General features: G+C 36.6%; 6 protein-coding genes across 13 annotated transcripts; 3 read left to right on the plus strand and 3 right to left on the minus strand.

Annotated features, from left to right (window-relative positions):
• Nucleotides 1-215: 215 nt before the first annotated feature.
• On the plus strand, nt 216-4472 carry LOC143368709 (uncharacterized). 2 transcript variants are annotated; one of them, XR_013085286.1, is made up of 2 exons: nt 216-573; nt 4336-4472. XR_013085286.1 is itself a non-coding variant. In XM_076811715.1 (2 exons), the coding sequence occupies exon 1, from the start codon at nt 3135-3137 to the stop codon at nt 3486-3488; it is 354 nt and encodes a 117-aa protein (XP_076667830.1). In that variant the 5' UTR covers nt 2666-3134; the 3' UTR covers nt 3489-3790; nt 4336-4458. The 2 variants fall into 2 exon arrangements, 1 of the variants encoding a protein (XP_076667830.1); XM_076811715.1 differs by lacking the exon at nt 216-573 and adding an exon at nt 2666-3790 and having other exon boundaries at nt 4336-4458.
• Nucleotides 4473-4896: 424 nt separating this feature from the next.
• On the plus strand, nt 4897-6966 carry Rrp42 (exosome complex component Rrp42). Of its 2 annotated transcripts, none has more exons than XM_076811678.1 (7): nt 4897-5105; nt 5388-5591; nt 5667-5863; nt 5997-6162; nt 6232-6426; nt 6584-6739; nt 6810-6966. In XM_076811678.1, the coding sequence occupies exons 2-7, from the start codon at nt 5535-5537 to the stop codon at nt 6912-6914; spliced, it is 876 nt and encodes a 291-aa protein (XP_076667793.1). In that variant the 5' UTR covers nt 4897-5105; nt 5388-5534; the 3' UTR covers nt 6915-6966. The 2 variants fall into 2 exon arrangements, with proteins under 2 accessions (XP_076667793.1, XP_076667792.1); XM_076811677.1 differs by lacking the exon at nt 4897-5105 and adding an exon at nt 5150-5309.
• Nucleotides 6967-7159: 193 nt separating this feature from the next.
• Nucleotides 7160-8392, minus strand: Nd-b17 (NADH dehydrogenase (ubiquinone) B17 subunit). Its single transcript, XM_076811709.1, has 3 exons — nt 8126-8392; nt 7510-7611; nt 7160-7436 (listed from the first exon to the last, which is right to left on the minus strand). Exons 1-3 carry the CDS (start codon nt 8390-8392, stop codon nt 7299-7301), a joined length of 507 nt encoding a protein of 168 aa, XP_076667824.1. The 3' UTR covers nt 7160-7298.
• Nucleotides 8393-9644: 1252 nt separating this feature from the next.
• LOC143368698 (putative oligoribonuclease) lies at nt 9645-11615 on the minus strand. 3 transcript variants are annotated; one of them, XM_076811688.1, is made up of 5 exons: nt 11436-11615; nt 10891-10958; nt 10643-10804; nt 9902-10122; nt 9645-9826 (listed from the first exon to the last, which is right to left on the minus strand). In XM_076811688.1, exons 1-5 carry the CDS (start codon nt 11512-11514, stop codon nt 9709-9711), a joined length of 648 nt encoding a protein of 215 aa, XP_076667803.1. In that variant the 5' UTR covers nt 11515-11615; the 3' UTR covers nt 9645-9708. The 3 variants fall into 3 exon arrangements, with proteins under 3 accessions (XP_076667803.1, XP_076667805.1, XP_076667804.1); XM_076811690.1 differs by having other exon boundaries at nt 10891-11022; nt 11436-11572; XM_076811689.1 differs by having other exon boundaries at nt 10891-11142; nt 11436-11566.
• Nucleotides 11616-11707: 92 nt separating this feature from the next.
• Phax (phosphorylated adaptor for RNA export) lies at nt 11708-14921 on the plus strand. Its single transcript, XM_076811673.1, has 4 exons — nt 11708-11895; nt 12144-12759; nt 13810-14085; nt 14160-14921. The coding sequence occupies exons 1-4, from the start codon at nt 11845-11847 to the stop codon at nt 14423-14425; spliced, it is 1209 nt and encodes a 402-aa protein (XP_076667788.1). The 5' UTR covers nt 11708-11844; the 3' UTR covers nt 14426-14921.
• Mute (gon-4 like protein muscle wasted) lies at nt 14418-22088 on the minus strand. 4 transcript variants are annotated; one of them, XM_076811636.1, is made up of 17 exons: nt 21876-22088; nt 21326-21442; nt 20783-21229; nt 20408-20701; nt 20065-20342; nt 19818-19993; nt 19562-19749; nt 19161-19478; nt 18914-19106; nt 18728-18853; nt 17981-18637; nt 17757-17904; nt 17137-17689; nt 16822-17050; nt 15916-16659; nt 15722-15848; nt 14418-15658 (listed from the first exon to the last, which is right to left on the minus strand). In XM_076811636.1, coding segments are annotated over exons 2-16 (4404 nt in total). In that variant the 5' UTR covers nt 21328-21442; nt 21876-22088; the 3' UTR covers nt 14418-15658; nt 15722-15797. The 4 variants fall into 4 exon arrangements, with proteins under 4 accessions (XP_076667751.1, XP_076667750.1, XP_076667749.1 ...); XM_076811635.1 differs by lacking the exon at nt 21876-22088 and adding an exon at nt 21703-21864; XM_076811634.1 differs by lacking the exon at nt 21876-22088 and having other exon boundaries at nt 21326-21677.
• Between the last annotated feature and the right edge of the window lie 1390 nt (nt 22089-23478).

Here is a 23478-nt window from a genome sequence, read left to right on the forward strand (position 1 = left end):
ATATTAAACGAACGATCGTCATCCTGTGAGAAAATAAATCTACTAGAATCGCGAGAATCTAGATCCCTTTGATTGTAGAATAATAGAAGATGTAGTCAGTGGACGGGGATGTAGCGATGTTTTAAATAATAAAACTAGCACGCACGAGTTATGCAGAGTTCAACAGCCCAAGTATCGCTTCAAACTTCATGCCAGTTACATATGTGTGCAGAAAAGTTTGCTATACCGTTTCCAGTGACTGCATTCTAGATCGCTTATCGACATTTCTATTAGGGTTGCTGGAGGGAGAAAGAATGACAGCAAAGAATGTCGTTATCTTCGTCCCTTCTTACTACTTTCATATTGATTAGGCTTGATTACCGAGGGTAGGGAGATAGTAGAAAATATATAGACGGAAAAGTTCCGGTCGTAAGTTACGAATTAACGATAGCAGGAGAAAGTTATGGCATTCGAGCGCTCGGTGATTCCCCCGCATAAACGTCCCGACGACCGAGCGGAAAAATGTGTCACGGGGAATAAAAGGTTCCCGTAAAAGGAAAGTGACTCCTTGACACGAAGACCGAGGGTCTGCGGGTAAGTGGCAGCTCAAATGATTGTCATTTATAGACAAGCAATACGCAATGTGTAATTTAATCGGCTGTATTTGTGAAACGATTCCGCCCCTTTTTAAATGCACCCCTTTCAACCCTGGCGATTTGTTTGCGCCTCTTGCAGCTGGTTTTAATTAACTATCAGCTTTTTCTTTGCGGATATTTAGTGGAAAATAGTTTGGATTTAAGATAGATCTTGATTTTTAGAAAGAATCTTGCGATACTGCGCAAAATGGCACTCTCTTTGCGTGAGTTAATTAATAGTTTTGTGCAGCTTGACACGTTTACCTGTTTATAAAAATTTAGGATTGAAAGTGACGGGCAAGTAGTGACGTTAATATTGTTGAAAGTGAAAAGTGAAAAAGTCTACCATTAATCGCGGATCGCATCGATTAACTTTTAACGCCAATTCCGTAATATTATTCCTATTTCGAAACTGAAAGCATTAGAATCATGCACGATTCTTTACGAAGGAACAAATTTTTGTGAAATACGTTATAGGCTTCGAGTCACTATGGTAAATCATCGTAAATCTAAGTCGCAAACAAAGTGTTTCGCTTTTTTCGAAAAGGGATTAGTGAACGAGGCGATATGTCACCTAAAGAATGAGAATTACCACAAAGCAATGTGCCTGTTCAATCAAGTAAGTCTTCTATCTTTATAATATTAGGTAGAATAATAGGAAAATTAGAAAGTCTTAGTTTTCTTTTGCACCTTCATTTAGAGTATTTAGACTTTGTTCCAAGGAAACGCTAATCGGTTAAAAAGGAAATATCAATCATTATTTGCGACCGAAATGTTTACATTAAATGCAAAATCTATTTAAGCTACCCTGAAAGTCCAAAAGTTTATGAAATTTACATCCAACGAACTGCATACATACATCTTTCTTTACTGATCCAATGATTACGATAATATTCGGTAAAAAAAATTGATTCGTTAATTGTTGTAGAACACGCTAGTAAAGTTTGGCCAAACGCTTTATGAACATCAGTCTGTAGTATAAGATATCGTGACCACGATATCGCATGTTATACTTTCGTTCACCGCAAGAATTACGTTTTCAAAGCGGTTCTCCATGCGACGAGACTAATGTACGCGATGTCTGTGGCTACATTGAACCTTTAATTATCAAACCCCATGTTTCGTGCATGTATAACTTTGTTTTGCAATACTTCGATATTGTTTAAAGATAGGCAAACCTTTTAACTAAATAAGGAAGCAAAGCTTCGCAAAGAAATGAAAATTTAAAATACCTACATCAAATATTGCTAAAGTATTTGGATACTTTAGGAGACATGGCAAAAATATTTATAACTACTCTAAGTATTTTGTCATTATAACCGAATATACGCAGTTCATCGTTGTTCCGTATCTAACCGTCCCTTAGGGCGAATTCCACTTACACTCAAATCGCCCTTGAATTTCATTAGGGTGGGTTTCCTTATACGCGATTAGACGCATCGTCAAGAATTTGAAAGTCGATTTTCTCGAAAATGAAGCGCAATATCAAAAAATTTTATTTCTTTTTCTCGACTTATTTACTTGTTATAAGTCGAAAAGAAAGAGTAACTTTTTTTCATATCGCGTTTCATTTTCGAGAAAATCGACTTTGAAATTCTTGACGTTGCGTCTAGTCACGTACAGGACAACCTAGCTTAATGAAAATTACGGGCGATTTGGGCGTAAGTGGAATTCGCCCTTAATTGTTAATAATTGACTCTAAATGTATTCAAGTTAATACTGAATATTAAATGAAACAACAATTATTTAAATAACAAAATCCCCAAACTACGGTTTCACTTCGAAATAATCAACTGTCGAAAAAATGGAAATTTTTAATTTTAATTTCATTTTTATGAAATTATACAAAATTCTGCGTTCGAAAGGTGTCTATATTCCAGAGTTTAAATCTCTTCAAAATTGCAGAGACTCTGAAGTCCTACTTCGATTATTATCGCAGTTCAAAATACGTCTTAGCATTAAACTTCCCCGAAATTTGCCCTTATCGATTCCCGGAGTGTTCCCTTTATCGTTCAAGAAATTCGAATATAACAGCAGTACGACGAGAGGCATCGAAGAACGGCGATGGATTCCGAAAAAGAAAATTAATAAAAGCAGAACGCCAAGAATTTAGAATTCCTCTGCACACATGCGATCAGAGATCCCAGTGTGCCGAATTCGCCCGCATTGTTGACTGTTTCTAGGGAAACAGGCCGTCTGTCGAAGGTGCCGGGAGCCACACGTCTCTCCCACACGCGAGATATACGGATGTAGATCGCCAATGTGAGGCAGTCTTGTGAATGAAACGCGAGCAACTATTCGCTGGGTCGAGTAATAAAAGCGACGTAACGCTAGTGATCTCCTGCAATACCGTTCTAACTAAAAGCTCAAACACGTATTACTTAAATTTCCCCCAAAAGAAGCACACAGATCGTGCATTAGCATCTACAAAATTTCTTTCACCATATTCCCTTCGCTACAAGGGGAAGATATTCGTTTCAACCGAATTGGAGGCTGAACTGGCAAAGAAGAAGCTGAAGAATGAGCGAGGGGATTTCACTCGAGTCCACGGACGCCGTGGACGCCATCGATTCCAAGATCAAAGGTATCCTGAACCCGACGCTGCACCACCACGACTTGCTGCAGAGCTACGTGAGAGCCACGGCCGAGGGTGCCTCCAGCTCGAAGCATCCGGAAGAGACGGAGAATCTGAATAAGAATCCTTCGTCCCTGGACACCTGCCTCGGTACAGAGTCCTTCGAGGACGTCGATAAGGAGAGCCGCGCCAGTCCTGAGGGAAGAAGGAAGAGGAGCGATAAGAAGCAGCCGAAAGAAAGGTCCTCCGATAAGCTCTCCGTCGAGTCGGAGATGAACATCCAGAAGAAGAAGAGATGACGCAAGCAGGACAGCGGCGTTCGTCGCCAGGAAGAGGTGTACACCGATAAGGACAGGGCTGCCGCGGTGAACATGGGCACCAGGGACATCAAGCAGTCCTTAAAGATGAAACAGAAACAGGATCGAAACTTGCAATTACCGGAGAACACCGAGCCGACCGCTATGCTTGCGCTAGGGCTGCGCGAGATGCGCATCGGCGATGTTAAAGTTGCTATGAGTTGCATCAACAAGGTTCATATCCTGTAATTAGGGAATTTACGTGCTCGTCGTCTTGTTCCTTCTACCCCTTCATTGCTCCATATGTATGTATTTCAACGCATAAAACATCGAGATATCTTCGTTCAAAGAGCAATGAACATGCATGCGAAATTAAGGACACGCAAACAAATGATGGTGCGCTACCAAAATCCGGTGACTTCTTAATTTTTTTTAGGAAAATCTCGAATTTTTACGGACCATATCAGAGGTTTGCGCCGAAACGGCACATGTTTTACGCATCCTGTAATTTTTTTCCAAGTCGATCTGAACCTCAATTCGTTCGCAATCACGAAAAAATGAAGGGAAAAAAATATTCGAGAAAAACGCGTTTAAGCTGCTAAGACGTTTTTAGCTGCTAAATCTACAATTTTGCGAATTTTACTATAAACCAAGCGGCATTTTATTCAGAAAAGATAGTAATTTCGGAAAATGCAATAAAAATTTGGATTTTTCGACTGCCTGGTCCCCTTAAGTATCTCGAATATGTGTTCGCTCGTCGGGTTGCACGTGTGTGAACGTGGCTTTAAATTATTGTAGTACGCAAAGCGATTACCTTATTACGTAACTAACGTTCTCTTTTTATATTCAGGCATTGGACCTCGAGCCAAACGACAAGAATGCATTAATAGCGCGGAGCAAGTGCCACCTTCTGCTGGGAGAGCCGCAGAAAGCGCTGCAAGATGCTGAGAGCGCGCTGCAACAGAGGATGAAGAATGTCTGTATGGCCAAAGCGATGTATTGCAAAGCAGAAGCGCTGTACCATCTCGGTGACATTGAAATGAGCCTCGTGTATTACTATCGCGGCATGAGAATTCGCCCCGAGTGCGGGCAATTCCGTCTTGGTGTTCAAAAGGCGAAAGACGCCATTCAGAATGTGTTGCGCAGAGACTGAATGGTTGGGCTCGTGAAAACGCGCCTGAACAATGTAATTAAAATTAGGAGTGGGTTCGCAGCTAATTTTTAAATTCTCGAAACTCGAATCCGAAACTTTGTAAGGCTTCGAAATTTTAAGTGCTGATTTTGATTTGTAAGTGAAATATCTTGCTTTAAGAACCGAAGTCAACAAAATGTTTGCCTAAATCTTTATTGAGTAGTTAAACAAAATACAAACAAAAATATAACAATATACAAACTCGAGGCACGCTGCGAACGATCCATTATTCATTAATTTCATATTTTTTCTTATCTAGGTTTAAAGAGTTTCGAATCGCGAAAAAAGTGCAAAATTTCGAATTCTTGACACTCAAAACTTTCTTGGGTTTCGACGCTTCGAGGAACCCACCCCTAATTAAAATACAGCTGCAATATAAAATTTAATTCGTCATTATGTACTTACATACCTTATGTCATATTCTGTAGGTAACGAAGTAGATCAACAGGAATGTACAGAAACATGTTAAAATAATACGTAATTTAGTTAGCAATAATTGTAATTGAAATTAGTGCATTCATACTGTAAACGTTTTGTTACATCTAGCTATACTTACGAATTAATATTAATTGTAATTTGTATTCTTTGTAACTGAATTGACATTCATGAATATTCATAATAAAATCACCAAGGTTTCAAGTTACTTTAATATTATATTTCTGTAATATTATCATTAAATCAAGTATAATTATATTTATTATGTTTTATAGGTTAGGTTTTTAACCTCATTCGAACTTAATCAAGCTATGACTGAATTTGTTGTTCCATCGCATTTTTAAATTTCGAGACACGATATCGAAGTTCGTCAAATATTTTTTGAAAACAGATTATTATCTCGAGATTGCAGAAATTTTATAATGGCAGACATTAGTTTAAGTTCCGGCGAAAAGACTTTTATTCTTCACGGTGTGGATGTAAGCTAATCAATTCTTTATCAGAATAGTGAAATCTTTTTCCTTTCATTAATACTTATATTTTTCAATTATTAGGGAGACTTTAGGAACGATGGTAGAAGACGTTGCGAATATCGCTCCATGGAAATTGAAACTAAATTGATGCCGCAAACCCATGGATCTGCAAGATTACGTATTGGAAATACAGACGTACTTGTCGGTGTTAAAGTAGAACTTGATACACCTCTTGTCGACAGGCCAGACGAAGGGAAATTAGAATTCTTCGTTGACTGGTACGCGAGATTAAATTCCTCAGAAAGTTCCTTGTTTTCTAACAATGACCTTCGTCTCGTTTATTTCTCTGATACATTAAGGTTTACTATGCTTGCCTATTCCATGTCAAAATTACTTTGCTTATTTTTGCAGTTCTGCTAATGCAACCCCAGCGTTCGAAGGAAAAGGTGGCGACGATTTAGCAACTGAAATAAGCAACACCCTTGCAACAGCTTATCAAACACGTAATGCTTTCGATTTGAGAACGTTATGTATTTTACCTCACAAAAAATGTTGGAAAGTTTATGTTGACGCCTTGGTAAGTTAGTATAGTATTTGTTGTAGTTCAAAATATCTTAAAAAAGAATATTTTGGACACATAATGTAGATTCTTCAGTGCGGCGGTAATCTGTTCGATGCAGTGGGAGCTGCAGTTAAAGCTGCATTATATAGCACAGAAATCCCAAAGATCACAGCTGCAACACTGGATGGTGGAGAACCGGATATTCAGCTGACTGATGATTTTTATGACTGTATTCGATTAGACACGAGTAATTATCCAGTCGTAGTAACACTATGCAAAGTATGGTCACACCAGTTTATATTACTTTTTAAATTCGGTCTTTGCAAATGGCCGAGAAACTTATGAAAGTCTATAAAATTTTCTGTATCCAAGGAAAGCGATTTTAATATGCATATTCTCACCTATTACGCGATCTTTTACAAATGTCCTATCGCAGATTGGAGATAATTACGTAGTGGATCCAACATCGGAAGAAGAAGTATGCAGCGCGAGCAGTATAGTTATGTCTGTGTTACCGAATGGCAAAATCTCGTCACTGGTTAAATTGAGTTACGGCAGCATGCAACCGACCACTTTTAATAAAATGTTAAAGGTAATAAGACTGTTGCATAATACTCTATGGGAATAATGTACAAGCATCTATAGCATAATTATATTTTTAGATGGGCCAAAACATAGGTCTGCGCTTAAACGACGGTCTTATGAAAGCTCTGAAGCAGGAAAGTCAATGTGGTATGAAAAGACAGATATTTGGATTCCTTAGATGAATTATGTAATGCAAACAAATTCTTGCTTCCAAAATATACCTATTTTTATGACCTTCGTGCGTCGTTTCTTATACTGCATTCTATATATTCTCTTTTATTTACCCCTTTTACATCCACAGCATTAATTTTCAAATAGAACTTAAAATATTAAAGAGTAAACCATTATCAGAACGATTAGATCGATAGTGACTTCGTGTTTACAATGTATATAATTAATATCACAGCAGAATAAACAAGAAATGTAATTCTGGAAAACTGTACAGTGTGATCTTTATTAAATCGAGAAAAAAAAATGCTGTTTCATATGTACTGTAATATACTCACAATAGATACTAAACCAATTTAATATATTCAAAGACTATCTATATACAACTCTCAGACTATTTATATTGGAGACTTTTCGAAGCCAAATGTAGCATACTGGTTAGGCTTCTTAGCTTCAAAGTTAGGATAATTTTTGTCCCCTGGAAGTAGAGGTTCACGCGAGGTCATCACAGCCCAACCAGACCTGCGCATCCATGTCTACGGAGGAATGTAATAATGTTAGAACATCTACATAGCATATAGTGTACATTCAATAGCATAACTAACATACCGCTCTATTATATTTATAATAATACCATGCGCCATAAATTGCTATGCCACCCATTATAAATTTTGCTGTCACGTGGCGTACTACATACGCACCCAGTGCGCCCTACAAATGCAAAACATAAAATGTTGAGAAACATGTATATATATATATATCCAATACACTCACAAGGGAAGATCCAGAACCCGAAAATTCCAAAAATCCTGAAAGTTTGTGAATATGTAGGGAATTTCCTCCTGATTACAACACAATTTTTGTTTGTTGCCCAAATTCACTCGAAGGGGGTGAAAGTAACCCCTGAATATTCGTCTAGTTTTCGATTTTCTGTTATAACTCGTAAACTGTAAGAGATAGAAAAAAAGTTTCAAGACAAAAGTTACTTCTTTTAATTAGATCTATCATTTGGTAAAAAATTATTTTACAGTTCGCGAGTTATAACAGAAAATCGGAAAATATCCAGATTTTCAGGGGTTAATTTCATCCCCTTTGAGTGAATTTGGGCAGCAAACAAAAATTGTGTTGTAATCAGGTGGAAATTCCCTACATATTCACAAACTTTCAGGATTTTTTCCCTTGTCAGACAATAACATTTTATATCGTCGACACTTCAATCGCTTACCAGTGTAGGAGTAAGCGCGCCTTCAACTTTATTTAATGGTGCTCGATAGAACCTCCTTAAAGGATTATAATATGCTTTATTATAGCCCTCAGGTATTATTGGTTCCTCTACTGAAAGATTCTGACTCTTAACGAATTTTGCTCTCCATGCCCGCTCTTCATCGGTCATACCAATCAAACGTTCTCTTTCCCTGGCCATACGGCCACTGATAGATATTATCTTCACACCTCCACTGGGAGAAGGACCACCCTTGGGAGGAGACACCATTGTGACAGAGTTTACCTGTAATTAAAATATCTATGTCGTTATGACAGTAGGAGAGCTAAGTAATTGCATAATATGTACAGTAGCTTCAACGGTGCTTAGATTATTAATACTAAGAGCTTTCTGAATAAAGATATAAGAATTTACTGATCCGCGAAGAAATCGAAATTTTACTTTATCCGGCCCATAAAATTTGTATTTTATTAACATATAAAAATACACATACAATGCTTCATCTGCCTATATAAAAATTACGATGCATGCAGTGCCATATACAGCTTATACTAAACAAATGTGACAAGGAATGATGATTAATAATGACAACGATATTAACAGATATACATTTACTTTTCTTTCACACAAACCTTTTGTTGACGTTGGTATAGAATATTATTACGTCACAGAGAGCACAACAGGCTATATCTATGTTGTTCAACGAGCATGCGTATCACATGCGTTTATATAGAGATCGTGCTAAAAACTATGGTTCCACTACCACAAATGCACGGTGCCAAGTGGCCCACTTCACATGATACACATTGTGAACACTTCGGCACACATACATCATACAATGTAGTGAAAATGGTGTTAGAGCAAAACCACGTGACATGTAATCACGAAATATAGTAGAATGTTCACAAACCGAATAGCAACTATGTGAAAAAGTCGCTGGCAGTTGTGCGTATACAGGGTGTCCCAGAATGAGTGGGAAATATTTTAGGATTGACTTCAGTACCCTTAAGCACATCTAAAGAATAAAAAAAGTTCATATAAACATATGTCCAATTTGACTTTGTTTTCGAGTCATAGCGAATTTCGTACGCAATAATTCTTCCGTTAGATAGATGTAATGTCACTCAATTCCTCCCAAATACTTATCTTATGAAAGTAAGCAGATACAGTTTGTTGAAAAGCAAATTCGTTATAACTTGAAAATAAAATCAAATAGGACATATATAAGTTTATATGAACTTTTTTTTAATCTTTAGCTATGCCGAAATCACCCCTAAAATATATCCCACTTATTCTGGGACGCCCTGTATATTGGAGCGGCCACAATCGAATACTTCGGCTTCGACTTCGAATACTACTTTTTAATTTATCAACTCTTTAATAAAATCGAGTAGGTTTATCGGAGGACATGAACAAAACTATCAAATGATTGTCAATCGACAGATCTGAGCGAGATTAATAAGATTCTATTTTCATTTATAGCTAAAAAAAAGTATCATTAAGAAGAGTTTAAAAGCGGAGGTATTGTGGAAAGCAATGCTTCTTTATTATTGTACAAAATGTTTCCATCTTAAAATATTCAATCTCTATAGATTACACAGATGTGTTCTATAATGTTCTAATTCTCTTATACTCTCTTTTATATCTGATAATGCTCTATGGTCGTGCCTTTTCACTAGCGCAGGAACACTCAAAGTCCACCTACTGAAAGTAGAAAAAAGTTGTTACGCGTTATTCCACTGAATGCTTAGGAGATCTTGTCGTGGATGAAACACTTACTTAATTAATTCTTTTATAGTGGAGGTATCAATGATTCTGTAATGTAAATAGTTATCGACTGCGGGCATGTATTTCTGTAAAAATCTACGATCCATATAAACTGAACTTCCCGCAAGCGGGCATATCCCTTCTTCTGCATACGTTTGTAAATGCTTCAGTACCATCCGCTCAGCGTCTTGTATTGTAATTTTACTCAAACGTGATTCGTCCACTAATCCAGTCTGAAACAAATAGTCCGTTACATTGTACATATAATGCATCGCTAAAAGACCTCTATTTTATATGAGTGCTCAATAGCACATTATATTGAACGACTGCATCGCCGAAGCGCTTCTAAACGTAAGACGAATACACCGCCTACAAATATAAACAGTCGACAAAACATGATCCGAGTCAGTTAACGTTTCTGCTTTAAAACATCTCAATCTCAAACATTCAAGCTTCAAACTACTCGATACACCGGGACTGCTCCAAAATTTCGACCCGCTCGAAAAAATTCGAGTTCCCGGTTTTCTTTGGGGTACTCGAAAAAATTTGAGTGCTCGGTTTTCTTCGGGGTGCTCGAAAAAATTCGAATTCTCGGTTTTCTTCGAGCTACTCGGTGCTTCCGAGCCACTCACTTTTTCGAGTACTCGGCTCGCTTTTTCCGAGTACTCGAACAGCTCTAGTCTCCGGTGACCTGGCCGTCGTCATGGGGGGTTAAAATAATTGTGTTTAATAAAATTTAAAATGTAGACCCACCTTTTTATGCATTTTTATAGACCAGTCATTCATACTTTCTAATATCTCATTTGGCTGATGTACAATGACATTTAAATCGTCGCTAACTATCTTCAAATCATTATCTGTGACTACACATGCTACTTCCAAAATGTGAGATGTGTGCACATCAAGTCCAGTCATCTAAAATAAATAAAGAAATGAGAAATAAGGATATATACCCGAAATATATCAAATATATCCAACGTACATTGATAATGTTAACATACTTCCATATCTAACCAAACAATATGGTTACTCCAATTCTTTTTCTCCATATTTATTGCGGTCGCACTAGCTGTTGAAGAATATTTAAGCAAAGATTCTTTACGGGATTCAAAATATCTGAAGTGCTCAAAAAGCTATGAATATATCATGTAAGAGCTAATATCTATTACAGCTATATCCCTTGTGATATATCCGTAGATTAGAAAAGCAGAATTTCTCAAAATTTTGTTAGAGGACGTGATATACAGAATGCTCTATAAAAAACAAAATATACGCTCTTTCCTTCCCATTAAATATATGAATAAATCTGTATCAGAAAAACGTAAAATTTATATAATCATATTACAATATAAAATTATGTTAGTTATATGTAATACATAGTTTGGAGCGGTGGTATGTATTACAGTTCACATAAATTTTGAAGAAAATAGAAATGTAGTAATGTGGCTTCGCAAATCTTTCTTTACACTTTGCACTCAAGTTTTAAAAGAAAATTTGTGTAAACGCCACATAGGTAGACCAAAAGTGAAAGACTAATTTAAGTTACCTTTCTGCGAATTACGAGGTATGATTAATTGTAAACAGTTCTTTGACCATTTAAATCCACGTGTAAAAATCATTTTCATTTGACAACAAATTTGTTTATTCTTAGGTACTAAGAGAGGTGATTATTTTTACTAACTTTATTCCACTTCGTCAATATTTACAATTTACATAGGGACTGATAGGGACTTTCGGATCTCTCTTAGGGAAAGGCAAATTGATCCATCGAAATAATTAAACAGAAAGGCAGTGAAGTGACACACTGGTGACGGTGGTGGCGACGGTGATGGGAGTGTGGGAAAAAGTGACATTAACACACGGGCAAAGGAAGAGGTATTCGGTGACCGTGATCAACTGTGATTTCGTTCAGTACACAATCGCCGAAGAAATTGTTACATTGGAGAAAGAGGAATATGGAAGCGGAACCTTTAGAGCTCGAGGATGGCGAAGTTATCGATGACGAGGTCAGATATTTTATAATCTCATTATTTGACAGGAGTTTAACCTATAGCGAAGAAAACGTTATAGCGATAAACTTCGCGTTTCAATTGAAATCATTTGAATTTGAACGACGTTAACATGATTGTACAGGTTTCTTCTATACTGTGCTTGTTATGCTCGAATTAAGTAAAATATTCCATAAAGAACGAGCAAAAGGTTTGTTCGTTCACTAATAAAATATACTTCGTAATTGTAACGCAATCTTCCTCAGGCAAGCGACATTGAAACATACAACGTCTTAGAAAGACCTCACGCAGTTTCCAATAACGAGGAGCAAGTAAAAATGGGCTACAGCGACGAATCCGATGATTCCGTGGACTCGGAAAGTGACTCGGACTCAGACTCTGGACGTGTTAGGAGCAAACGACCTAAGTTGAAGTTAAAAGGGTCCAGAAATTCAGCTAAGAACTGGGGAGCGAGGAATGACAAATACAAGATATGGTGTACGCAGTTGCAAGAGGATTCTTTGACCGAAGATTTAGTATCGTGCGGCGTGACAAAGAAACGCTTTCAAGAACGCAGTGTCGAGAATTATGACATTCCGTCGCATTATTCTTTGAATGGCAGATGGGATATGGAACAGCGTAATAATAATAGCTCGGAGGATGAGAAGGACAGTGAAAGGAGGTTAACGAACAAAAGAACAAATGCGGACAGAACTAATGTTAAATTAAGGTTAGGAAAGAAGCGCAATTCGATGGACATAGATAATCAAAAGGGGGCTGTGCGGAATATAGGAGATTTAAGCGCGACAACTGAATCGACCGATTCGGATGTGGCCACTGATATTGCAGCGAAACTCAGCGAAAAGAAGGATCTTCTTATAAGTAAGAAATATAGCTGCTGGGTCACTCCACGCCAACTCGATCACTTTTTTCCCTCGATCTCTCGGGTTTTGTTCAAACTTGAATATCTTACAGTCCTCGTGAAATTAGGGGGGAGGGAGTTAATTCACCATTTTGTCGATTTCGAGTTTGTTTAAAAAATACAGAGCCTTGAATTTTGCGATTTTTGCCTATTTTCATGAAAATGGGTTGTACTTATGAATTTTTATCTCGAAAACTATTTATTGGATTTATTTGAATCTTACGGCATTTTAATGTAGAAGGATCGGCCTTCCTGAACAATTAATTTTCAAATATTGAAAATTATAAGTAAATTTTTATTTTGCAAATTCGGGCTCAAGGTCACGATTTTAAAAATCCGAAAAAAATACTACCATATTGCCATCCTTCTTGCCCCATCCTTATCCCCCCCCTGATGGAAGCAGCCCCTCACTTTCCCGTGGTTTTCATTGAGCAATGACAATTTTTTAACAAATAATCAACCGCCGTATTTACTACCCCACTGCGACGTTAATAGAAGCCGCACCACCCTGGAGATAGGCTTATTTTGTAGAAAACACTTCAAGGAATATGGTAGTATTTTTCGGATTTTTAAAATCGCGACCTCGAGCCCGAATTTGTAAAATAAAAATTTACTTATAATTTTCAATGTTGCAAAATTAATTTTTCGATCTGGAAAAAAATTATTCAGGAAGGCCGATCCTTCTACATTAAAATGCCATAGAATCAACTAAATCCGACAAATAGTTTCCGAGATAAAAATTCATAAGTACAACCCATTTTCACGAAAATAGGCAAAAATCGCAAAATTCAAGGCCCTGTATTTTGTAAACAAACTCGAAATCGACAAAATGGTGAATGAACCCCCCCCCCCCCCAATGTCACGAGGACTACAAGATATTCAAGTTCGAACAAACTCCGAGACATCGAGGGAAAAAAAGTGATCGAGTTGGCGTGGAATGACCCTGCCTTGATGTGAAATATGTACATATATACGTGCACAGATATTTAAATAATTTTTGTGTTTTATAGGGAGAATCGTAGATATAATTGGTAAAGCAAAGGCTATTGAGTTTTTTCAAAAAACAAAGAAAATCGAAGAGGGAGGTGGTATGTTGATAATGAATGGATCACGGAGAAGAACCGCAGGAGGTGTTTATTTATGGTTAGTGAAAAATGATGAACATATTCCTCAGGAGAAAATAAGAGAAATTTTTTACTACGATAAGAAAGAGCTTGCCGAACAAAAGAAAGCAGATGCCTCTGCGAGGAGGCAGAAGGCGCAAGAACTGATTAAATGTTTAGAAAGTAAGTGTCGTTTCGTCTCTAAAACAGATACTCTCGTAATCGAAATATAGCAACGATATCTCTAATTCGCGCAGATGGCTCAGAAAAAGACCTTCCTGCCTTGTTAACGAAAGCAGAACTTTCGACCCGAGAAATAGCGGAGGAAGCAAGATTGAGGCGTGGGGAAGGTATGGATAGGATGCCTATGGATTCTGATCGCACAGTAACTAATCCTCCGCCTAGCCCTGTAACGGATGATCCAGATCATTCGGAACATCCGCTTGTACAAAGGCATGTGCAGGAGTACGAAGAAGACTTTCTCGATATCGGAGTGAATATAGATAGTATGGAAGTACTATAAAATATTTTTATTTCCTCATTTCTTTGTAATATGTATTGCGCAGATAATTTGTACAAAACGACGTTCTAATCTTTCCAAGAATACCCATATATACATCATGTGAATACACTTTGCATAGTTTGTACGTTTGCTTAGCATATATAAAGTGTCGGGCACGATCAATTAACCATCGTTTCAAATCTACCGCAACGACGTTCCATATCGTGATAAACTAATTTTATCAAGTGTACATACTGTGGTAACGTACTTCGATATTTTCACAAGTTTTGGAAGACAAGAATTATTTGTGTACTCCTTTCTTATGTTTCATTTAACATGTTTATATTTATTATTAAGATAAATGTAAAAAATGTAAGAGACGTAACAAGTATGAAATTTCATAGAAATTACGGCGCGCGGACGAGTAAAGTTAGGTAATTTTTATGAAATTCTCAGTTGTTGAAGATTGCTTATGTACATAAAAGTCACTACGAAAATAAATATTAAACTATTTGTACTTTGTATAATGAATGAACTCGATCATGTGCAGAATTTTACTTAACATATTATACCTACCTATAACAATGTATTTTCTTCAATGATTAATCAGTGCACGTAAGAATATTGATAATAACAATGGAAAAAATATACTTCACGGAAGGATGAATACAACTTTTCAATCCTTTTAGAAGTATCATTATTTAAACATAATCCTTTATTAATAATTAAAGGATAATTAAAAGATTCAAGAATTTAGTTACGCTAGAAGAAGACTGCACGAAATATTTGAAAATTGTTATATAACTGATATTTTAAAAATTTCAATTGGAAAAATATTTTGAAACTTGAATCTGAATAGTCCACCAAATCTTCGAACGGTGATATTATTTAGCGAACAATTCGATCTTACTACGATTACAATTATAATTGTAACTTCGATCTAAATCTTTACATCTACTTATCCTCATATACTAAATATTACTTTCTTAATCCACGAGTGATTCTATGAAAACATGTGACTTGAGTATAAACTTCAACTAAACAATTAATTTATAACTTAATGAATATCACGAACATCATACAACATAAGTTTACTATTCGTTCTTTCTATAAAATTTAAAAACCTTAACTATCATAAATAGAGCTTCATACCATACTGATTTTCTGTTTCATAAAATCTCTTCGTAGGTTCATATCTGTTTTGCATTCGATTTCTGGTAAGAAACTTTCATTGTATCAAAGCTACCCGTAAAACTATCAAAAGCAGCTCTATAATTACAAGTATAAGTTGTCTCATTGGAAATACTATCTACTCACCTGTTTCTGTTCAATAAAATTCCGTGGAACATGTTATACTTAATAAGGCTGCCCTTCCGGCACACACAATATAAAATTACATCATTTTCTGTAATAACGAGAGAAGTGTTTCGCATCTTTCCCTGACCTACAATGAAACGTTAATTAGACACGTTGCATTGAAAATAAATGAATCTTAGCGTAAGACGACTCACCTGACCAACAGTACGGTCCCCTAATGTTTTACTGATCGTAGCAATTGAATTTTCAGAATATTCCTTTTTGATAGTCTGCAGAAGAATCATATCTTCTTGGCGTGTCCACGGTTTGGACTTTAAATCGCTACTCGACTTATCGGGACTACTAGCTTCACCAAACGAATCTACTCTGTGCCTATTATCATTCGATACTTCAGCCTCAACATTCGATACGACTTGTTCTACCGTTTCTTCTACAGAATTTGTAGAATCTGCACCCAAAGGTTCGTCCGGTTTCGCGTCATCGTTAACATGCAAATCGATCGACTCTAATTTAGTGCCATGCTTGTCACTCTTCTTTTCCCTTTTACTTCTGCATTGCGATATCCGCATCTTTTTGGTACTCACATCCACGTGGTCAGTACTTGCTGGCCTCTTTAAACCTTTCTTCTGCTCCCCAGCTTTCGGTGGAGACCTTATGGCTTTCTTTGGCTTTACTACTATCTTGCCCCCATCTTCGCTATTATCTTTAACAGGCGAAGTTTTCGATGCACACGGTTTTTGATACTGTTCATCAGGAGCAGGTTCATTCTTCGAAGACTTTCTCCGCTGTTTGGATGGAACAGGCGGGACAAATTTATCAGTTGTTTTCAAAGATACTCGAGCAATGTTTTCCAACTTTTCCTCGTCGGCGCCAGGGAAAATAATTTTTGCGGGCCTTAGGCCTTCGGACGTTTGAAGGTACATCCTTCCGTTGAGAAACTGTGCAATAAATGTGTTCAATTAAATCATTTGAAAGCATTTACCAACTTTATCTTTTTGAATATTATAATGATACTCTTTTGTTCTTTTAAATTCAGATTGCTTATTCTAAGATACTTCATAGTCCTTGCATAGACGGATTATAACGGAAGAAATACCCACCCTAGTGCCGCAAGATACGCAGTGTTCGGAAGTATTTTTACAAGTGGAATCGTCTCCATTGTGACAATTGCATCTGCAATTCTCACCGCCATAAGGATCTTCTTGAGACGCTAGCACAGGCAGATCAATATTCTCATACAGTTCCGGAGCGCTTTCAGTATAAACTTTACTTTTATCATGCGGCCCTACCGGACACGTCAAGTTTTCAAACATGTGCGACGCAAACAGGCTACAAAAATGTAAAATATACATTTTATAAATCTTTGAATCTAACGCGCAATGTAATACACTTAGCGACTGTATTAGAAGCATTACCTTTCCGGTGGCTTAGCCGTGGGTATTATCTGTAGAAATAAATCCATCACCAAGGGATGTCCCTTAAGTATAGGGCCCATAGTCGTGTGAACCTGTTCCAACGTGGTCTGAGGATCGGATGAGAGTTGCGTGATAGCTTGCATTATCTTTGCTATTCGAGATGGCTGCTTGGTGAAATATATTTGAGCTACATTGATGAACTCGCTCATCTTTTGAAGCATTATGTACTCTACTGATTTATCCATCATCGCAGCCTGATGCGGCTTCAAGAACAATAAAAAATCTGTACAAAGCTCAGGATACGCTTCCAACTTTTCACACACGTCCCAATACAAATTAATAGCTACTGTATCCTTATCCTTTGCTATATCTTCTCTGTTTCCACTTTGCGAAGAGCTCGGTGCATTAGGGAAGGATAAGTCGCTCTCTATTTGGTTAATACTATCTAACTTTTCAGAGTAATCTAGATATAACTTTATCACAGATCGAAACGTTTCTGGGCTGCTAGATTCTACTGTCAAATGCAGTTTCTGAAAATACGACGCTGCGAATTCTATATAAAATAAGAAGCTTGTCAATACTTGAATTACAGTCGTTGAAGGTAATTATTCAAAACATACTTGACACTCTCTCCTCTTCGTTCAGTGGATTTTCAGCCTCTAGAAGTCGCTTGATATTTTCCAGCTCTCTAGCTTTCTTCCTATTAACAGAGTTCTTTTTTATAGTCGTACTGGCTAACATTAATTCCGCTATTTCCTCCTCGTTATCCTACAGTCGAAGGAAGAACAACCGAGTGAAAATTTAAATTATATTCTATTAAGATAGAAGATATAATTATACTTACGATTTTCGATAGCGACATCTTCTCCACATTTTTATTCGACTCATTTTTCTCTCTAGATTTTAAAGCATTGCAATTAGACGATACTCCTTTTGATCCCAAAATCTGAGCCATCAATTTCATATTCTGAGCACTTCTTGTCTTCGCTAATCTAGGCCTGGTTCGTCGCAATTGCGGCAATTCTTGTACCACTACAGACTTCTTCGAAAGCTTAGGCTGCTTCGATACCGCTGAATTTGGAGGTTCATCAGTTTGCGGTTCTTTTAATTCATTTCTATCTCTCTCCTTCTCTTTCCCTTCTTCCGTGGCCGTGGGTTCTAATGGGTTATTGCGACTTGATGCACCATGTTCTTCTTTATCTGTTGCACTTAAATTGAGCGGTACGACTTTTGGTTTGTCCTTCGGTATTTTTGCCAAATCCTCAGCCTTAGCGTTTCGATTTATGCACGAAGCACTTTTTGCTGCTGCTTTACTCGAGCTCTTTTGATTGGCACTTCGAGGTAATATCTTTGGTAACATATTTACAATTGGATTGCACAGGTGACTATTGGAAATAGCTGCATAGTTTTTGCTACTTTCATTTGCGAAGTCTTTCTTCATCAGATCGTTATACGAATTCAATATATGTTTCCGCTTTAATAAATCAATTTTCTGCTCCGTCTGCGTGACGTTTAAAACAGTAGTACATTAAACGTAAGGAAAGTACAGCGATTAAGCTTGCACTAGTTAATAAACTGATGAAATACTTACATTGTTAAGGTAAGGCTGCCACTCTAAAGGCAAGAAGTTTAGCGGTTGATCTTTCGGTGCTATAAGATCACATTCTAATGTTATATAGTGTATGGTTCTAGGAGCGTAACCCTTTTCAAAATAATGCTGCAAGAACATTTATTCAGTTAAGCTCTACAATTTAAATACTTAATAAATAATACATACTTTTATTGGGTTCGCATCTTTTGTAGATTTATGCTTCTGAATGTAATTAAATAATCTTTGAGGGTCCTTGCGTGGCACCAAGTACTCAATGATCAACTGCACCGCATCCATCAGCTGAATCTTTTTACTCTTAAATTTCCTTGGTTTCGACGCAACAAAGGGGACGAATTGTTCAAGACCGAGCGCAATTAAACTGAAAACATTCTCATAAAGCATACCGGAATTCTTTTAAATTATATGCACTTACCACTCCTCAGACTTCAGACATAGAGTTCGTATAAACTTATTGCAATCACCCTTGAACGGCACCTTAGGCAAAAGTTGGGGGTACATTAAAGCCTTACTCTCCATAAATAACTTTGCCAGTTCTGGATGAAATTTAGGGACGTACTTCCACTTGTTCGTGGAATATATCTTTTTTATCGAGTACTCGTCTCCGATAGATTTTCTAAAATCCTCGGCAAATTTGTTATCCGAAAATCGATTTTCCCAGTCGGACACCAATTTCAAAGCTTCTGATAAATTCGCTATGTTAAATGCAGAATTGGGGCCGCTGCTTAAATACCTAGCGTAATTAACACAAGAGATGCGCACGGTTATTGTACATAGCATACGTATAATTTATAATTCGTTCGATCGCAAGCTTACTTTACACTATTCAAATTTTCCTTGCACGTTTTCGACTGAGAATGCAGCTGTGGATCCATGTACGTCATTGCGAAGTGCTGCACCATCAACTGAATGTGCTGCCGAAATTGTATCGTCAATAACTGTCGTTGTCTAGCATTTATTAAATCGGGAACATCTTTGCAAGTATGATCTGTCTCGGAACCATTCTAAAAAGATATAAAATAACACCTAATTAAAGCTGCATAATATACAGAAATTAGATTCATTTCCTTACCATAATATTATTCTCAGCAAATGAACTTGAATTTTCAGGAAATTTCTTTTTCTTCGAAATCTCCTGCTCCTGCTTTGCAAATGTATCAGTAAGGTCGAATAATTCTGCAATTAAATTATTTAATTCCTTGCGCGTAACTTTTACAGCTTTATCAGCTCGTAGTTCTTCTTTATCCACTGTAAATATTTTATTTCTATTATTTTAATAGCCTATTATTAATAAAGTTTGTAACGCAAACTGCACGTACAAAGATCTGTTTCTTCGTCCTCCAAAATATTATATTCTGGATCCGCTTCTGTATCATCCTCCATAACAGGCTCTTGAGTTAATGGCTGAGTGAATTCTTTCAAGAAATTGTCCCAATCTTCGTCAATTTCGCAATCCCAATCCCAATTGTACATGTCGGTTGTTATATCGGGTGGAATAAAAGCCTGTTCGATTTGCTCCAAAGGTGTTTCGCTTAAACAAAGCTTCGAACGTGTTCTTTGACCGATACTCTCCTCTTCAGTTGGAACGTGGGGTATACTGAAACACAATAAACACATTTTAAACAAACATTTTAATCATAAAGCGCACGATTTTCAATTTACCCAGGAATTTTGAAAATTCCTTCTGGATCGTACTGGACATCAGGTGATTTAGGCTGCTCGATTGAAAATGAATCACGAGTATTCACTGGTACAAAAGGTTGAGAATCTACATCATTGTTCGTAGAATTCTCTGCTTCTCGTTCATCGTCGCTTTGTTTATCCTGCTCCGGGTTATACTCCTCGTCTGAAGAATCCTCTGGTAGTTCCTCCTCGATTAACGCTTGTACTTCCAAAGAAGTTTTCTTCAGTTGGGTAATCGGCCATGGTATATTAACTTGAGCTGCTGCTAATTCTCTGCAAGAAGATGCTCTTATTTAAAGAAGGTACTTCGCGCAGCCATAAGACTGATATAAAATAAACTTCATTTCAGCGTACTTGGCTTTCGCCCTCGTCAATTTGGGTTCAAAGAGTATGTCGTCCTGTGTATCTTGAAGGCGATTCTTAACCATCGCCATGACGTGCTCGTTAGTAATAACATGCTTTATGATATTCTTCACATTCGTGGCCGTTAAATTAGTTTTAGCCGCTTTAGCATCCAGCTGTCTCTCGATCTCTTCTTCCATTTCATTAATGACCGAAGAAGTTTCTTCAACAGTGTCCCTCTTATGTTTACTGTGTAGTCCATAGTTATTGATCTCGGACACATCAATTTGCAGGTCTGCAGTCTCGGAGTCAGAAGACTCGACGCTGTTAACATCGTTGAAATCGAAATTAAACGAAAGCGACAGATTACACTTCCCCGGGGATTCTGTCGAAGAAATACAAGAGGGAGATCGATTGGCTTCTTCCTCAACAGTATTTTCGTTTAAAGACTCTTTCTCCCTGAAAATAATACATATAAACATGAATTTAAAGAATGTAATATTACTTAAAACAAAGTACATTTCTCGTAGAAAACTATTAATTAAGTAAACTAACATTATCCTTTTTCCAGATATGTTTTGTTACATAGCTCATTCGTGAATATTAGCAGGTTTATTATCCTTTAAGTATATTTACTACCATACTTGGGGCGAAAAGTCTAAGGCATTAGACCTGTTGGAAAAACAGAAGCGTATTCAAATATATCGCTCGAATCTTACTCGAGAAATATTAACAACGAATACGAAATGATTAACTGTGTGACAGATTCATCGATTGACAGGTTATAAAATAAGTTGTATCATAATCCTGGAATCATTCGTAGATATTATCCATAATCCTAATTGATTCGATCTGCCCTGCATTTGTGCGTCACATTCGAAGGTTACAGTATCTACGGCCTAACATTATCCCCGTAATCAGCGTTAGTCCACCTTTTATCGCGGCTTGCAGTCCCGTTTTTGACACGATAGAAATATTGAATTTCGAGATCTTAACGTGCTTCGATTCAGCAGTGAATTAAAGCCACGGATCTCCTAACTTATTTTTCCAGCGTTTTGATTACAATTATGAAGTTTAATTTAATCGAAACATCGAAATTCATGACCTGCTAAAACCTTAGCCTAAATCGGCGATTCCACTTGGCTCAATCACTCTCGATCGAACGACAGAAGTTTCAGTTGTCAAATTAGTCAAAAATGACTTTTACGATTTCGCACGAATTTTTTAGATTTTTGTATTGTAAGAAGGACCTTATTAAGCTGGTGTTTGTATTTTAAAATTGTAAAGAAATTACGTCGAAATGATTCGAGAACTCCGGGGACTTTTATCGGCATACGCATGTCTATTTTGATTAAAACTTGCCCTTTATATATATATTTGTGATATTTAAAATGAATTATATATAAAAAAATTATCTACAATTTCAGTAAGCCAGAATTTATTGTAATATATTTTTCAGAGTATTTTATACTCGACTAAAATTATATGGCGCAAATGGCGCGTAATAGTACGTATAATGCAATACTATATAAAATTCTTGTACAAAATAACTGAAATCTTTTAATAATTTTTACTCACAAGCTGTCCACTTTTTAATCGTATATATAAATATACTTAATTGAAAAAAGTACTTTTGATAAACCTGCTCTGACTTAAATCCGAATAAAATTTCATAATAAATTCTGATATGAATTAATATAACAACACAAAATAAAAGATAAAGGAAATCGTGCACATTATTTACGGTTAAATAACTTATCTTCCATTTTTTATCGGCTATTCAAAGTGAACGTTACCCAAATCTGTTGGTCTGATAACCGAAAATATCAACATTTTGCAAGAAGCATCTAAAAATTATCGTCTTTTTTAATCAATCATTTCAATTTTAAAATTGACATGCGAGCAGAGTAATAAATATTTGCCAAGAAAGTCCAACATTATCAGCAATGTAATTTGTGAAAATGACTGATAAAGCGAAGCATTACCGTAATCTTTTGAAAATCGCTTCCGACGAACGATTTAGAAAGTTAAATTTACGATAGCGCGCCGTAATTACTGGGGTAGATGTCCCAATTACCGTGCCTTTATACTTAAAGAAAAAAAAAAACCTCGCATACATAAATAAGGAAATAAATTTTTTTAATTAAGTTAAACTATTAATGTATGTGTTACAAACGGGAAGGTTGCATTTTTGAACAATTAAAGCGTAGAAAAAAGAATTCAAAAATGCATATGCAACAAAATTACCCTTATGAATGGCAACAGATCGTGCAATATTACGCAGCGAATTAGTCATTTATTTACTCAGACATTATTATATTACGCAGCAAGATTGTCGAAGCATCTGGCGTTGTTTCGATTGATTGAATTAAGTTCTAAATAAAGTGGTTATGTTAGAAAGATCTGCCTTCGTGTTCTGTTTTAACTTTCAAAACCAGAAATTCTTTGTCCAAATATATACTAACTAGCAAAATATACCCGCGCTTCGCTTCGGGCCTAAGAGATATTAAGGGCTCCATGAAAATAAATTTCACCAACCACTTAGAGGTTGAGTAGGGCAAAATCCTGAAATTGTTTTTTAGGCATTTGTGTGGGTAAGCGTTGTAAATAGAAACCAAGTTAATATCTAATCGGGCCTAAGAGATATTAAGGAATCCGAGAAAATACATTTTACCCCTTTTCACCCCTTTGGGGACGGAATTTCTAAA

The sequence above is a fragment of the Andrena cerasifolii genome, chromosome 5 (assembly GCF_050908995.1).
Source record: "Andrena cerasifolii isolate SP2316 chromosome 5, iyAndCera1_principal, whole genome shotgun sequence".
Classification (NCBI taxonomy): Eukaryota; Metazoa; Arthropoda; class Insecta; order Hymenoptera; family Andrenidae; genus Andrena; species Andrena cerasifolii.

Coding starts and splice junctions, on each gene's coding strand:
- LOC143368709 (XM_076811715.1), top strand. CDS start 3,135: ATGAGCGAGGGGATTTCACTCGAGTCCACGGACGCCGTGGACGCCATC.
- Rrp42 (XM_076811678.1), top strand. CDS start 5,535: ATGGCAGACATTAGTTTAAGTTCCGGCGAAAAGACTTTTATTCTTCAC. Junction 6,427..6,583: donor TCGTAGTAACACTATGCAAA/GTATGGTCACAC, acceptor GTCCTATCGCAG/ATTGGAGATAATTACGTAGT. Junction 6,740..6,809: donor CTTTTAATAAAATGTTAAAG/GTAATAAGACTG, acceptor TTATATTTTTAG/ATGGGCCAAAACATAGGTCT.
- Nd-b17 (XM_076811709.1), bottom strand. CDS start 8,392: ATGGTGTCTCCTCCCAAGGGTGGTCCTTCTCCCAGTGGAGGTGTGAAG. Junction 7,612..8,125: donor GCGCGCTTACTCCTACACTG/GTAAGCGATTGA, acceptor TTGCATTTGTAG/GGCGCACTGGGTGCGTATGT. Junction 7,437..7,509: donor ATTATAAATATAATAGAGCG/GTATGTTAGTTA, acceptor ATTCCTCCGTAG/ACATGGATGCGCAGGTCTGG.
- LOC143368698 (XM_076811688.1), bottom strand. CDS start 11,514: ATGAAAATGATTTTTACACGTGGATTTAAATGGTCAAAGAACTGTTTA. Junction 10,805..10,890: donor TTGTTTGGTTAGATATGGAA/GTATGTTAACAT, acceptor TATTTATTTTAG/ATGACTGGACTTGATGTGCA. Junction 9,827..9,901: donor ACTATAAAAGAATTAATTAA/GTAAGTGTTTCA, acceptor TTCTACTTTCAG/TAGGTGGACTTTGAGTGTTC.
- Phax (XM_076811673.1), top strand. CDS start 11,845: ATGGAAGCGGAACCTTTAGAGCTCGAGGATGGCGAAGTTATCGATGAC. Junction 12,760..13,809: donor AAAGAAGGATCTTCTTATAA/GTAAGAAATATA, acceptor TGTGTTTTATAG/GGAGAATCGTAGATATAATT. Junction 14,086..14,159: donor ACTGATTAAATGTTTAGAAA/GTAAGTGTCGTT, acceptor TAATTCGCGCAG/ATGGCTCAGAAAAAGACCTT.
- Mute (XM_076811636.1), bottom strand. Junction 20,702..20,782: donor TTGACGAGGGCGAAAGCCAA/GTACGCTGAAAT, acceptor ATCTTCTTGCAG/AGAATTAGCAGCAGCTCAAG. Junction 19,750..19,817: donor TTGCTGAGAATAATATTATG/GTAAGGAAATGA, acceptor ATATCTTTTTAG/AATGGTTCCGAGACAGATCA.